This window comes from Trachemys scripta, chromosome 9 (assembly GCF_013100865.1).
Source record: "Trachemys scripta elegans isolate TJP31775 chromosome 9, CAS_Tse_1.0, whole genome shotgun sequence".
Lineage (NCBI taxonomy): Eukaryota > Metazoa > Chordata > Testudines > Emydidae > Trachemys > Trachemys scripta.
In genome coordinates, this window is record NC_048306.1 from 72141596 (window position 1) to 72158549 (window position 16954).

Below are 16954 nucleotides of genomic sequence, written 5' to 3' on the forward strand. Positions count from 1 at the left end.
CTACAGCAGACATTGCTGGCAACGTGTCTACATGGGTCTCTCCTCCGTGGGCCACAGTGGGAAGGTTTTTGGGCCGCAGATGGCCTGTGGACCGGGACATTTAATGCAGGGGTCTCAAAGGACACCCTTCTCATCCCTTGAAGACCTGGACTTTGCAGATGATCTCGCTCTCCTATCACATACCCAACACCATATACAAGAAAAAACAACTTGACTCAATGCAGTCAGCCAGCAAATTGGACTGAAAATCAACCACAGTAAGACAGATATCTTGACCTTTAATATTGCCTCACCACCACCAGTATGGATAGAGGATTATGTTCTCACCACTGTAGAAACATTCACATACTTGGGCAGCACCATCAGCCAGGATGGTGGAACAAGCTAGGACATCCAGAACAAAATCAATAAAGCCAGGAACACCTTCAGGAGCTTAAATACGGCCTGGAAATCATCAAAATACAACACCAAAACCAAACTCAAGATTTATCAGAGGTCCGTACTTTCAACATTACTTTATAGTGCAGAATGCCGGGGAATGATAAAGTATGACTTGTCAAAACTGCCCTAATTCCATACAACCTGCCTCAGAAAAATCCTCCTTGTCTTTTGGTCCAGAACAATCTCAAACCAAGATCCATTGACACAGTGCAGCCAAGAGAATGCGAGCACCATCATTGCCAGGAGGCATTGGAGATGGATTGGCCATGTGCTTTGGATGGAAACTGATTCCATCACCAGAGCAGCAATAAGATGGACACCTGAAGGCAAGCGAAAATGAGGCCGCTTGAAAACAACATGGCGAAGAGCTGTGGAAGCCAAGCTGAAAAACCTGGGGCACAGCTGGGGAACCATTGAAAGACTTGCCAAAAACAGACAGAAGTGGAGGATCTTCGCCACTGCCCTAAACGCCCAGAGATGTAATGGGAACATCATGATGATGATATAGAAAAGATAAGAATTACTTCATTGGGATGTTGTAAGATTTATTCATGAGCTTGAAAGTGCTTTGAAAGTTTTGGACAAAGGGGGTTATGGATGTCCAAAATACAAGTTATAAAAAGATGTAATCGAGTGCATGCTTCTTCCTCTATACGTGTGTGTGGTTTAAACCTAACAGAAAAATATCCCACCTATTTCTCAAACGAATTAATTACACTTACACAGAAATATTATATGTTCTAACTTATAAAGTAGTAAAATCACACAAAAAAACAAATAAAGAAGTGACAGATTTTTAAGAATATAGAAGATGTTTTAAATTATTCTTCCACCATCGTTTGGAATTTGATACAGGCCAAACCAGAACAGCCTTATTGCCAAAACAGTTCATCTAGTTGATAGTACAAACTATACTTCTTTTCCTCACTAAAAACTGTGGCTCTGTTATGAAGAGTTAATACTTATAACACTGAAGCTACTCAGACGACCAGACCAGGTGGGAAATAACAGTGACCTACACTGAATCAACACCATCTGAACGGCTTCAAATTTGCTTGCACTTCAAGTAGATCATTTGCAGGGGCTGAACCTGACAATGATGTTCATTTAAAAAGATAATTTAGGACTTGTTAAAATGTTCATCCAAAGGAGCAAGAACAGTTTTCATTGCCCACCTAGCTCTAGGAAAGGCTATAAAGTTGCATCTATATTGACACTTACAAGGGTTTTAGGGCCAGGGCCGTTCCTAAGGGGGTGCGGGGCGCGGGACATTAGAAACTCAGCACCTATCTGCTGTGGGGGGTGCTTCCCTTCGGCCCTGCCCAGGTCCCACCCCCGCCGCGCTTCTTTCTGCCCCCGCCCCTTCCCCCCTCTGAGAGTGATGCGCCCTCGCTCCTCCTCTCCCCCCGCCCAGCATCTCCTGATGCCGCGAAACTGATCTGATATGCAGCCAGCAGTAGGCACAGGGAGGGAGGAGAATGCGTTGATCGGCAGCTCCCGCCAGCGAGCAGGAGGCGCGGAGGTGTGTGTGTGTGTGTGTTCTGGTAGGGGTGCTCCTCCTCAGCTCCGCTCACCTCCTCACCCTGTTCACCTCCCGCCTCATCTCCCCACCTGTGGGGACCCCCGAAGCGTGGGGCCAGGGCAATCGCCCTGATTCGCAGTACCCTAGGGATGGCCCTGTTTAGAGCATATGAAAAAGATGGAGTATTGGATCTGAACACAGACTCTGGCTCAGACAGACCCAAAAGCTTACTTCCAATTCCACACCTCCACCTGAAAAAACTAGAGGAATTTTATTTGTACACGCCAATGGCAATGCTTTGAGCCATCAATTTAAAATGGTATTCTGCAAAGAATTAACTTTTTCTTCTCCCAGAAGAATTTGGCATCTAATCATGTATAAGAGGGACAGCTATCTCAGTGCCCTTGGCAGGGACTAATGACATGTCTAGGCCACCAAGAAGTGGGTTTCAAACCACTTTAAAACTATTGTCCAGAGTGCATACTAACTCAAACATAACACAAGTTCATATTAAAATACCTCTGTGCCCCTTTTCCAGAAAGTATCATCCAAGAACTAGGTTATCTCAAGTATTTTCTGAGTATGGAAGGAGAGAGGAATTGAACAGCAGTAACAAGGCACTCAACTGAGGTTCCAGATCAACACTCTGAGGTTTCACTGGGAAACTAACAGTTAACTCCACCATCTGAATGGAAAGTCAAATATATCTGTCCCCAAGGGCCATGCTTCATGGTGTAACCTTCTTCCCCTGCTGTGTTTGACAGGGAGTCAAGAACAAAGTAAAAAAGAATGTTAACCAGGTGATGATTATTTGAACTTGTGGAAAGGTCCTGGGCCACTAGAACATTATATTCAGCTGCTCCAGATTCTCTCATTCTGCATTTATCAAATCAGTTCTGACTTGCTTAACCTGGGCCTAGCTCTAAGAATTCTGAGTTGGGGAGAGCAGCCAAGTGAAGTGCTGGCAAAATCTTGCAGTTTAGTCCAGTTCCAATGTCCTTAAATGGTAAAACCTGGGATTAGCTATTTGGATAATTTAGGGGTAACAGATCAGTATAAGGAAAATAGGGAGCAATATGAATCATCACTTCCTGTAGATTACAAGACAATATTAACAGGAGAGAGGAGAATTAGTGTTCCCAACCAAGAGATACCAAATAACCTGGCAGGTGACACAGGTGGGTAATCTGAGGGATGTCAGTTCAACTAGCTCCCAGTCAGAAGACTACAGTTGTAACTATGTGGTAAAACCTGGGCCCCCTTAAAGCATTAAGCTGTAAGCATTACCTAAAATGTTAAAATCACAGGCATTTAACCATTGTGGATTAAAATAAGTTGTAATCTTTAACCATCACACAAGTGTGTGTCAAGTGTGTCATACCAGTATATCATCCATAAAGGCAGAGATGTCAGAGCATGGAGAAGGAAGCCAGAAGCAGAGTGTGAGAAAAGGAGCAACTTCTAAAGAGACTATGTGTATCTATATGCTTCTGATGTGGCTTTCAAAAAGCAGTAAGTCAATTAGGTGACCATACCCCATGCATCTGCAGCTGTTAGCATCAAGCCAACACAGTAAAAAAACATCATTTGTAAACATGTTTTCTTGAATCTATATAGTAGGATGAAATTATAAAAATTATTTGCAAGCTCAGTTTGTTGAACAGCATGTTTTGAGGTTATTTTTTTCCTTTTCTTTTCTCCGCCTTGTGGTAGTTGAATAATTTGGTCAAAAAAAAAAAAAATTGACTGGAGTGCCTTTGAGTGGCAAAGTTAGTATTTTTAGTTAGCATGCATCTATTCATGTCCTGCACAGACACAAATTATGATGTAATGTATAATTCAAGAAATGTAAGTGCTAGATGGAATAATGAACATACTCAGTGGTCAAACCTTCTCCCACCAGAGTGACAAAATCTTTCCTCCCCAGCCCTTGTCCAAGTGACAATTTCTGTTTATATCTATCCCACCTGGGAGCTGTCAAAGCCTTCTCCCACAACCTCTCCAGATTCTTTAGTCTGGAAAGGGCCTGACCCTCCTTACTGGCTTTTACAGCTCTCCTAGCTGTCTTATTGTAAGACCAAGGGCTTTTGACTCTTAGAGGTGGTGGCTTTGTACAGCTGGAAAGCACAGTGGAAGATTTTAACCATGTGGGGAGTAAGCAGAGAAACAGATATATAGGAAGTGGTTTGACAGCTCTGGAAGCGGTGTAATTATGATTTTCTCATTGTGAAGGCACAGGATCAAAATTGGAAAAAGCAAAGGATTTCTGCCACCCTCTACATTGTCCCAGAACTTACTGTGAATTTTTGTATAAGATATCCTAGTTCAATGGATAGGACAAAGAACTAGGAGGAAACCTGAGTACCTATTATTCTACAGTTCCTAGTAGTATATTATGGGCTTTCTAGGCCAATACTCCATATTCCTTGCCCCTTAGAACTTGATCTAAATTTTAAACAAGATACAAGAAATACTGGAAAATGGCAGATAAGGGTTAAGCATCATGCAATTACTTAAGTTTGCTGTATGACTTCTTGGTGATTCTGCAGATTATACACGGATATATACAAGTGGCTCAGGTAGCATCGCCTATAGTTAAGGTTACCCAACACTCATTAAGTATCCTGTTATAAGCAACTGGAAAACTTTGCCAAATTTAAAAACTGTCCAGGATGAATTTTTCTGGGAAGCTTTAGCTAAAATGGTTTGGCCATTTCAAAGAACTATATTAGGGAAAAATATGTTGTTTTGCCAGTGTTAAACAAATGTCTAGAACTGTTTAATTGAGCAGCTCTGGCTCCTCCATGCTTGAGACCAGGGACTTGAAGTTTGGCAGGGGAGAAGCACAGCTTCTCCGTGGTGTCAGGAATATGTATTTTGCCATCACCATAAAAAATTGCATAAATTTGGCCTATTTATGAGCTTTTGAAAAACTGCAATTCAGTACAGACTTGTCAAGAGATTGCCAGCTAAACTCACTGAAGATTCTATCTGTACTGGGCACATGCCATCCCCTCACAGCTCTTAAATGCTAGCCAGACTGCTCAGGCACTATTCCAACAAAGTGACTGTGCATGCTTCATTCCAGGGCTTCAGGAATGGAGAAGGACTTTTTATGCAATTGCTTCTCTTGGCATCACGCACCACAACTGAGTGCAAGGAGACAGGCCTCTGTGCTCTCAGTGCCTCCCTCGCCCAGGCGGTATGGAGGACAAGGAGGAATCTACCTGCCTTGAATGTAGAGTGATGAAGAGAAGTTGAGAATAGGAACAGGAGCAGTGGGAAGACAGGAGCAAAGAAGGAGCCTGGACAAGATCTGAGGAGTGGGGGACGGAGAGGGGCAAGGAATTGCTTTGGGGACAGAGGAAGAAAGTCTAACCACTAGAGCACACTCCCTACAGAACCAGGACTATAACCCATTATTCCTCAACATTCCTTTGCTGTCTAGCAAATAACTGTGAAAGTCACTGGCAAATGTCTCTCTCCATCCCTCTCTAATGGCAGGTTTGCATAGAAGATTCTACCACTACCAGTTGCTCTATTAGCTCAAGTGGTAGGGGACCATGTTGTGGAGCTAAAGATCCCAATCCCGATGAAGACCCATGTCGGGGAGTCAATATGGGTCCACAGGCTGAAATGATTTTTTTCAACAAAAATGTTACATCCAAAAAAAACTACATTAAAAGAGCTTTCAGATTGCAAATTCTAGCACTCAAAAGTTAGGAAATGTCAGAATTAAGGTTGTCTGTGCAACGTTAATTTGACCCTTTTGTATCTATGCATTATGATAGTATGCGATTATGTAAATAAAAACAGTTTTCCACAGGACCCCTGGTAACCGGAAGCACAGTGGTGGGGAGGAATTGCTGGGTAAGGAGACTGGAGCTGTCTGCAAAGGGGAAGACAGTGGGATGAGCGGCACTATAAAAGTATAAGACATAAGAGCTAGTAGCATTGTGAGGAGGAGAGAGGCAAGAGTTATGGTTAATCTGGGCGCTTTTAGTGAGAACATCTTGATTTGCAGATGCTTTTAAGTTTTCAACTTCAGCTTTGCAATTGTACTTTTTTTTCCTGTTGGTTCATCATTGTGCTTAGATGGAACATTGAAAGCTACATATAATTTTTTATTAAGATTTGAACTTAAGATTTGAACTGAAGATTTTTCCTGTACTAAAGTTCAAACATTGAATTTTTCATTCTCTGACCATACAATGGGGAGGGTGACAACACAGTTTAAACAAAGTTAAGGTAAGAAAAAGAGACAACTATATGTAAAAATGTAAAAGGAAGTGTCTCAGGTTTTTGTTCTCTATTGTAAGGACTCTAAAGATTTAAAGTTATAGCAGAAGCTTAGCAATGTAAGAAGTGTATACAGTACATTCAATACAACAGTGACACTAACTTTCACCACTAAACAAAGCATCCAGTGAAATAGATATGCTCATCTCAGCTCAAGCTTTATAATCCCTGCAGACATAACTCTATTTGGAAGTAGCCTGTACACCAAAGGTTTAAAAACAGCCTAGTGAAGACCCAACTGAATCTTAGGGCTGGTCTACACTAACCCCCCAGTTCGAACTAAGATACGCAACTTCAGCTACGTGAATAACGTAGCTGAGGTCGAAGTACCTTAGTTCGAACTACAAGGTACTTACCGCGGGTCCACACGCGGCAGGCAGGCTCCCCCGTCGACTCCGCGTAGTCCTCTCGCAGAGCAGGAGTACCGGTGTCGACGGCGAGCATTTCCGGAATCGATTTATCGCGTCTAGACAAGACGCAATAAATCGATCCCAGAAGATCGATTGCTTACCACCGAACCCGGAGGTAAGTATAGACGTACCCTTAGACAAGATTCAAAGTTAAGAGAAGTGGCAGGCCTAAACGAACCTGAGTTTGTTCAAGCTGTCATGTTAAGTTAAAAAGAATGGCAGTTTGGTGCAACATCACAATATTGCATCAAAATACGAGCACATTATGTTTCATTATGATGTTTTTACAAGATCCAAGTCATTTTGGTACACGTCTACAGAAGAGGGGCATGTGGGAATGTCTCCCTTCAGCACACCCAAACTAACCAAAAACTGGAACAACCCCAAAAAAGAAAAGATTGGCAACCAATCCAGGGTAGGAATGCTCCACACATTTTCTCTAAAAATTAAGTGCTTGCAGGTTTTGGATATATATTTAAAAGCTGAACAAAGTAGATACAGTTTCCCTTCAGTCAAGTGTTTCATAGCCTTGTGGTTAAAGATTGCAGTTTTAGCTGTGCCACACCCTAGCTCAGGAAGATATAAACTATATTGAACAAGAATGTGTAACTCCAACAAGCAGAGAAGATTGACAAAGAAAATCTACATACATTGAAGATAAGCCTACTTTCAAAAAGGAATTGTCACACGGAAAATTAGAGAACTTTTCTTTCGTAGCCAATATTTTAAAACATTTTGAAAATAATATTCTGTTCACCTTTGGCAAGAATTTCAACGTCTGACGCATTTTAAGTCACTCAGTTTCTTCTACTTGTGAAGATATAGGATTAAATTAATCTGTGTTATGACAAATTTCTTGTTAATAATTTCCACAACAAATGCTGAACATTTATGTTGCACCTTATGAATAAAATGAAACAATGCATATTGTGAAAGTGAATGGCCACCTATGATTTTTGTACCTAGCAATTGGGAACAAGAACTAGAAATGTTTAAAGGGCAAATATATATACTGAAAAAATGTTTTATATATCATCAAGCAGCAAAACAAAAACACCTCATTTTCCCCTTTCTAGGTTACAGGTTTTTTTTTTTTTTTTTTTTAATTACAATTTAACTAGTTTCAGTAATTCTACAAATCCAGGTAAAAAGAGGTTTAGAATGCACCTGACGAGCTAAAAAAAAATGCCGTAGGCTGTGTAGACAGTTAATTTATACCTTTCAGACAGGGGGTTCAACACCTCATGAAGAATTAACTGTATTCAGTTGACACTTCTGTAGTCTGAAAGGCAATTTCTTGCACCTTCTCAGTACTTGACATGGAATTTTACCAGAGTGACTAATTTGAAACTGATTCTATTACCAGAATTAATGATACACTTCAAAGTGTATCTTAGGCCTTGTCTACAACAGAAAGGGTTTGCTTGTATACTGATCTTGGTATAGCTACACCAGCAAACCCTCCAATGGAGATGCAGTTTATACCAGTAAAAGAGTTCTTTCACTGGTATAACTTACTACCAGCTTCCCCAATTAAATAAACTATGATGCAAAAGCACTTTTTTGTCAATATAACTGCATCTTGCATTAGGCTTTTGCCAGCATAGTATGCCTGTTAGGGATGTGATTTTAAAAAAAAAAAAAAAAAATTTTTTTTTTTATTGGTTTTTTTTAAGAAACACTATCCTACATAGTTATGCTGACAAAACTTTTAAGAGTAGACCAGGCCTTAGATATTTATATAATGATAATTATTTTTAATTGTAGCAATCAGAGCTTGGCTTGTATGCAAAAATTTGTTTATTCACTTAAGTACACTTTGTTTAGAAATGCCTACTATACACTTCTTTGTTGAGGCAAAGATTCTAGAGTAATTCCAGAAGCAAAAAGTTATAATAAGTGGCTCTGGTAAAGATTATACATTAAAATAAACACAATGACTGATGTTCATTTTGTATTAGTACAAAGCATTAAAATTAACAGAACAGCTACTTGAGGTAGTTTCCTACAATACTGTGCAAATGATTGGGATTCCTCAGTTACTATTACCATTATAGCTCAACTCAATCATTTGTTGTGAGCTGAAGTCTGATGTACAAAGTCTATAGCAGAAGTATCTGCTCCATTTCAAATGGCAAAACAATTAATTTGAGGGATAGCAGTATACAAATTTGTGTAAAATATAGTCCTATTTCTAAGTTCATCTTCAAGTCTCAGAAGAGTTATATGCTCAGGATTAAAAAATTTAAACTAGGTAGTAGCACCTTCCAGAAAGGTGTTTCCTAGGATTTTTCCTCCTCCAACATGGTCTCTTTATGTAACTGAAACAATCAAATTCATACAACAGTACATGGTCAGGGATCTGCCAATTAGATATGACCTACAAAGAACAAATTGTTTGTACTTTTCTTATTCGTATTGCAGTAATGCCCAGATGCCCCATTCAGGATTAATTCCCACTATGCTGCACAATGAAACAGAGATTGTCTTTATCCCAAAGAGCTTACAAATTAACTTAAAACAAGACTAACTGTAACTTGGGATGTGTCTAGACTGAAGTTTGCGATTCTATTTTAGCCTGAGTTAACTGATTATCAGTTAACTTGAGTTGACTAATAGGATCATAAATGCTAGTATCTAGGCGCTCCATATATCTGTTCCAGGGTGCAAACATCGGTAGGTTTACCACAGACTAACGTTTGTGGAGTGTGTAGAGTAGCAATTGCAACCATGTTGAAGTAGCTGGACTTAACTGGCAATCAAAGCTCAGTTACATAGGAATAATTTAATGGTTCTAGCTCACTAGAAAATATCCCCCCCTTAAAATTAAACAAGAATCAATTATTTGTCTGATTTTGTCTTGTGGATGGGGAGGTGGTATGGCACATACCTCACGAGAGATTTGAAGGAGGAGGGAGCAGTAGCCTTACAAATCAGTTCAGAAAGGGTATTCCATGAGTAAGGAAGCAGACAAGGGTGTTCAAGGCTCGCATCACTGACAGAGGGAAAGAAATGGGTAGGAGGCCCAACACAAAATAAAATTAAATAGGGAGGGGGAGAGTTATATGAAGGACATTAAAGGTGAGGACAACAAACTTGAATTTGATGCAATGGAAAACTGAAGTGTCAGTGGGGATATGCAAAACAAGAATGACATGGTGAAAGATCTGGGGCAAAGAAGCTTGGCAACTGCATTTTGTATGAACCAAAAGAGGAAGATGTGGGTGTTAGGAATATCACAGGAAGGAGGTTGCAATAATCAAGATGCGAGACAAAGCCTGGAGGAAGTTTTTCAGCTGTAGGAACTAAAAGGAAAGGTTGGATGAAGGAAGAAAAACAGCAAGATTTGAGCTCCATAACCCTAAACTCCCATGACAGTTATATTCAACTAAAACATTTAAACTGTCAATCAGCTGGACGGGACTTGTGCACAGAAGATAGAACTTTCATAGGAGATGGACATAGTCTATAGAACTCACTCCCAAAAAAATGGACCATCAAGCCCATCATTTTTCAGAAATAAATGCAATACTTATTTCTTAGACTTAACATTTCTGTTAACAGGTAGCACAAAAGCTGAGAAAAACCTATTAACTAATCAAGCTAATTCTCCTATGGGCTGTGAAAGATGATAAATATTTTTAAAATACTGGGGAAGTGTTTATACTGTCGCAATAGGAGGTTCTCATACACGCAACACCCATGTACTATAATTCACACTAATGTCACAATTAATCCCTGGCCAAATTCAAAAGGCCAGAGTAACTGGTAGACCTTTGGCTTATAATACTTACATTTTTCGCCGTCATGTCAGACAATATTTCTTTATATTCTGTAAAACCATAAGTTATCCTTTTTCATCTTCAAAATGTACATCCTGTTAAAAAGACAGATTTTAACACCATATATAATTAAAATTGATTCCTGAAGTACATCACTAATTTAATGCATTACCCCACAGACTGTAAATGGGTGTCTTGGGTGGTGATAATTTTCAGAGACAGACTAAGCATCACCTGGAGTCACATTTTGCAAGACCACTGGGAATGTAACACAGTTTAGGATAGTTATTAACGGTAAAGAGGTACCAAGTATATCATAAGGGCCTAACTATACTAACTACTACTACTAAAGGAGCAGGCTATCCTATTAGTAAGTGTTGAAACCAAAACTCCTGAATTGGTTATAGTTGGTGCATACTAACCCTAAACTGGAACTGAATGAATTCTCTTCATAACTGATAAATGTTCTGTAGGCCACCCAAGGACTTCCAGCAAAAACAGCAGAGAAAAGACTTGAGATTCCAGATTTCACATTAAAGAGAGCAAAACATGCTTGCGGCATTTTTTTTCAGGCCTTCTTTGTAAGTCCCAGCAAGAAAGAGTACAAACTCAGTGTTCTCTCATCATTTTCAGGTCTTTAAGAAATGAAGGATACTTACTTATAACTGGAATAGTCACACTCATGGGAACATGCCTACCAATGTAGTCTACTCTAGACTGTGGAACTTTCTCCAAGCAGTGCCTGTTGAAATGCTCGCATGCCCCCTTCCACTCCTCCTGTCCCTATTTGCAAACATTCTGAGAGTGAGGCTATAAAAAGGGGGCACACCGTGCCCTCTACCACCTCCGTTCCTTCCACTGTTGTCTCAGATAAACTATCTGTAAAGACTCAGAAAGAAAGGAAGGAGGGCAGGGAGTGTGAATTAAAAACAAAAACAAAAAAACAAAACGGGGGGGGGGAAGATCATCTCAAAAGAACTCTGGTTATAAGTAACCAACCTTCATATTTTTTCTTTGAATGCCTCTGAATATTCCCACTCATTGAATGATTTGGAGAATACCAATTTGTTGGATGTTATCAGATTCCAATGGCTTGCAAAATGAGTCAGACTGTCTCCAAACAAAAGGGTAGGAAAAACTAATGCCCATTGATTGGCCACACTTGTGGTCATGTCAAATCTGACATCTCCAATTCAATGATGATATAGAAGCTGAAGACTACTTTGACTTTATTTGAGATTGAAATGATTTTCTTCTGCTGGATCTGAGAGGAAGCAGGCTGTTGATGCCTATGTAACAAATAAAATACCGAGACGATGGAGGAGTACAGAATTGCCTCTGATACCTAAATGAAAAAGTAGATTGTCTTCTTTTGGAAGTAGAATATAATCAAAGAGAATGAGCAGTCAATCTTGTCTTTAAAAAAAAAAAGTCTCCAAAAGATCAGTTTTATTTCTGAGAAGTCAGTCACCCTCAAAGCAGAAGGTCCTCAACTTTTAACAAGCATATCTTCTCAATGTGACAGTATATGATAAAGCTCAAACACCAGAATCCAAAGCATCAAAAGAAGCTCTAAGAGCATTCTATAAGTGGTCCTCTTATCCCTTAAACAAAATTTGTAATAGGACACAACAGCCTGCTATTAGTTATCCTAATACCAGCCAAACAAAACATCTTCCTCCCTAAGGTATCCAACTTCTTTCCCTCCCTGTCGTAGGGTGTAAAATGTGCTTGGCTTCCACTGTACCTGTTGCTCACAGCTGCTACCACTAAAGAAACTGGAATGGGATGAGTAAGAAAATAACCCCTTATGTGGTAACTGGTAAAGTTCATCAGCTTTTTCAGATACAGGTTGACAGGAAGCTGGAGTGGCCCAAATAGCTTTTTGTAGGTTGTAAAAGACCATCCAAAGTAGGCAAAAATACTCTATTTTTTGAGGGAGCTCCCAAAATATCAGAAACAGGATGTGATGCTTCCTCCACTGTCGCAGAAGGTAACTAACAATAAAGGTATATGATCAAGGTTGTGGAACTGGAGAGTATATTCTGAAGATGAAATTATGCCCACATTTTCATTCTGGGAAGAATCTGTCTGAATCTCATTCTCTGACTGCTGCTGTTCCATGCGCTCAACTACTTCCTCATCTTCCTTTGACAAGGTATCAGATACTACAGTAGGAGTAGCAGATTTATTTGTAGCTACTGGATCCCAGAGGTCTTGATCTGATCTTTGGAAACAGGCACATTTCTACATCAGCCATCCTGGGGAGATCCCATAAATGTCTTATACGGGGGCCAATATGGCTCTGAAGCCCAATGATACCATTCCTGTCAGTACCCCAGTCTGGAAACATGCCCATAGGATGAGGAGGTCCAAAAGGTCCATGAAATGGAATAAATCCTGACCTAAGTGGTTGAAACCTAAGTGGCTCTTTGGGTTGTTCTGATCCTTTTCTGATTGCAGATCCGATCTCAGATCCATAACAGATTTTTTATTTTATTTTTTTGAGACAGCATCAGAATCCAAGAACATGTAGGTCCCACGGGAGAAAAAGATTTGCCCAGCGATTCCTTTGGAATCTTGGGAAGAGGCAACAATAACTCTGGAGGAAAAAAAGACAAAATGTCCTCTGACCTGCCCCTCCTCTCAGGAATAGAGGCCCAAGAAATAACTATCAGAACCTCTCTCTCTCTCCATAAGAGAGCCTCTGGATCCAAATGAGAAGACTCATTTCCCTGTGGTGGACATTAATAAGTCTTTCTCGGTTCTGATATTGGTGGTAAAGCCAATACTACTGTCTATACCAGCCTCAATGCCTTTAGACATCTTTGGCTCCAAGAAAATCCTAGTATTTGCAACTTCAGATGTTAGGCAAGGTTTGCCTTGTGGAACCAATCTTGACTTTTGTCTAGGAACAGAGGAGAACAGATCCAAATCCCATGGATCCAATGAATCACCTGTATGAGATCTGTCCCTAACAGTGGTTGTCTTAGCAGCAGCCTTCTTCCTCAGAACCACAAATGATACCTTAGGAGCCTCGAGCAGATCTAATGCTGACCGCCAGAGCACAGAGAGATAATTCTGGTGCCAATTCCAGTCGTCTGAGACACCTTAATCTGGTCAGATGCTTAAAATGGAGCAGATACAACTATTTTTTCTTCTTGCTCCACCTTCTCAAATCTGAGAGGCTTATCTAATAGGGCTTCCTGAAATAAGAGTGTCTGAAGTCTGTTCTGTCTCTCCTTGCATGCTCTAGATATAAACCTAGAGCAGATAGCCTTTGCCAAGACATGCTAGTTACTTCACATCATTGTCCAAAGTTAGAAAACTGCCAGACAGAAAAGCACATCTTAAAATCCACTTTCTTTTTTTTTAGATCAGTCATCCTGCAGGGAACACACACACACACACATATATAAAAATAAAAACCTATCCAAGGACCAGAAAAAAAGCTCCAGGTTCCATCAGATCCAACGAGTTTAATTTCCATCTGGTGTTGCAGGTACCATGTTTCCTTTTATAGCCTCGCCCTCAGAACATTTGAATAGTAAGGGATAGGAGAGGGCGCGCAAGTGCTCCTCTGCCAGGCATCACTTGGAGAAGCTTCCATCATGTAGATTGCATCAGTGGCACAAGCAGGATCATACACATACACACACTCACTCTCATGGAATAAACTATGCCGTACTGAACATTACCTGAAATAAGTATTGAGCTCCCACATATAGGCAACTACTACCCCAAGTCACCTCTGAAAATTTTCAAGCAGTTTTATCAAGAAATAGTTCTAAAATTAGAGGCCACTACAAAGAAAAATTCAAACTGATTACAGATTACTACTGACACACAGCAAGGTTGATAAAAATATAAAATTGATTTTAAAAATTTACAAAATTAGATTTAAATTAGATATTTATTTAAATACAGGTTTTTTTTAAAAAAAAATAAGCCTCTTTAAAATTTGAAATTGATAAATGCATGTTAAGGCCTAATTTTACTATAATCTATTCAAATCATTTAAATTATATAAAAAAAATATTTAGGAGTATGTATTTGCTGCCAAGTTTTAAAGAAAGTTAAAACCACTGAACTGGTGAAAATCACTGCCTAAGCACCTGGAACAAGAGGTTGCTGAAATGCTAAACCAGCTTTGGACAGCAGTAGCCTCTTCTGCAGGTACAGAGAGAATATTTTATCTATTTGAGCTTATTATTCAGCTTTTTCAGTTCAATGACAGTTCGTTCAAAGTTGAGACACCGATTGGGAGTTGAAATAAAGCATGAAAGCTTGTTTTCTTCTTCCAGTCTATGAATACAAACTGGATGTGAGACAGTGAGATCTACTAGTTCTAACTTGAAGAACACGGTGACCAGAAACAATCAGCTGAATTCATCACTTACATATACTTCTTTTGTTTAATCAGTTTTAAATGTAAAACGGGTTTTGATAAACATTTTTACATTATCTAGTAGTGTTAAGGTAATTTTATTTAAATAAAAAAATTTAAATACTGTTTTTATGAATGTAATAGAATTTGACTTTCCATCCAGTAGAACTTGACACAAAGCCACCAAGGAGTGGAAGGATAGTACAGAGCACCAGCTGCCCAGTCTCAGTAGCTTCCCTCACTTAACCCTCCTATCTCTTTGCCCCTCCCCCAGTAACAGCAAATTTCCGCCCCTCACCCTCTCTTCTTCCATGATGGAGAAAGAAGGGGGCTGGTCCCCCTGGCCTCACTTCATTACAACCCCTGGATCTACCTGGGTTCTGGAGTCTACACTGGTAACTAGGAGGGCAAGTTGTACAGCACCCTAAGGCACTGTGGTCTAACTGCCCTGTGTAGACTCTGCTGGCATGAACTAAAAGGTACCTAGTTTGCCAGCAGGGTCTACATGGGGCAGTTACAGAGCAATACTTTAAAGCGTTCTACAGTCACCCCAGCCTGTAGCTTGGGGTGGTGAATCCAGTCCAAAACCCACAGGAAACCTCTGCTGCTTCACTTCTTCTGAGACCTTGACTGTGCAGTATAAAGCATGTGACACAGTGTCAGTGGAGAAGAATGTTTATACAAATGTGTGTGAGTTTGCTGTGACCCAAGGATCTCTTGATGCCAACTGGCAGAGGGCACAAGTGTGCATAAAGGTTACAGGGATCCCCTGGGTCTGGTATTTATATACCAGTTGACCAAAAAGTGTCTTGTAAGGTCTCTACTGAAAGTCTGTGTCACACTGGTCATCATAATCTTGCAAAAATGTATGTGTGAATAATATATAATGAGATGTATACACTGGAAACCATGTTCTTAAAGCCTTGTAGTTAAAGGCAGGTCACCCAGACTAACATGTCTTAAAACAGGTTCCACCAGACAGGAGAAGGGACAGACACTTATCTCCCTGGCTGACCACAGTGTATTCCATGTCTTATGAGGGAAGTCTATTTGCATTCTGAGTCAAATGCTAACAAAGAGACAGCGGGGACTTCAGGACAAGAAATTAACAGAAAGTGAACGGGGGGTGGAGGGGCGGGAAACAAAGAACTGGTCTAATATAGCTAGGGGTGCAGAGAGATGCCCATGCATCCTTCATCTGGGGAAACAGGTTGCCAGCGGGCTTGATCTTATGAAAGGAGGGTCTCAGCCATGCTGGTTGAATAATCTCTTTGAAAAGAGCTTCATGTAAGCAGTACCTTATTAGACAAGAGGCCATTTTGTTAGTTGAGTAAGGTAATAGGATGCATGTTATTTTATATATAACCCATTGTTTCTGCAGGACAAGGAGGAGAAAGACACTGGCCTAGCAACCCCCACCCTACCCATGAATTTTGATCACAGGTGGGTTGCACAAAAAAAAAAAAAAAAAAAAAGACAACATATACTTGGTGGCTCACCTTAGTGAAAAAAGTCTGGAAACACTAATCAAGTGCATTGAACTTGCCTACTAAAAATTGTGTTTTTCATAAATGAACAAATTATGTAACAGTTAATTTGCACAACTCAAAAATGCAACAAATTATGTATTACATAATTTATTGTTGACAAGTCAGCTGCCTTCCTTAACAATACTGCAAACACAATGCTACTTTGCAAACAAAGGATTTAGTCTGAAATTATGGTGTCGATAACTAGTAAAATATCACACAAGTGCAAGGGACCAATTTGCACCATATCTCAAAAGTAGTTTAATAAAAGTGGAGATTTATTTTTTTTCCAACATATTGAGTACCAGGTAATTTACAATCAGGCAAGCTGAGATAGACATTTGGAGACAGCGTCCCACAAACGTAAAATAGAGGTCTTGAAATCTGAAGAGAGCAGAGAACAAGAAGTGCAAGAAACTTTGTCAGATGTTTGAGGAAACAGAGGAGCAACTCCATAGACAGACTGAACATTTAAAGCTTACTGAAGCTCTGTTCAGCAAATCTGCCACCAAAAGCCCCTAACAATGTACCCCAAAGGAGTATTTACAGTGTAACCTGAAAAACGTTGGAATCATACCAAGTTA

General features: G+C 40.0%; 1 protein-coding gene across 6 annotated transcripts in view; it reads right to left on the reverse strand.

The window, feature by feature from the left end:
• Positions 1-16954, reverse strand: part of TFDP2 (transcription factor Dp-2) — a 179029-nt gene that overhangs the window by 134968 nt on the left and 27107 nt on the right. For 3 of the 6 annotated variants that reach the window (XM_034781709.1, XM_034781706.1, XM_034781708.1), the window contains exon 2: positions 10467-10549. The exons of 1 other annotated variant lie outside the window; for it this stretch is intronic. In XM_034781709.1, the coding sequence (XP_034637600.1) occupies positions 10467-10481 (15 nt within the window). In that variant the 5' untranslated portion in view covers positions 10482-10549. Of the gene's footprint in view, positions 1-10466; positions 10550-16954 lie in introns of those variants that run through there. 2 more of the 6 variants (XM_034781712.1, XM_034781713.1) reach the window with 2 other exon arrangements.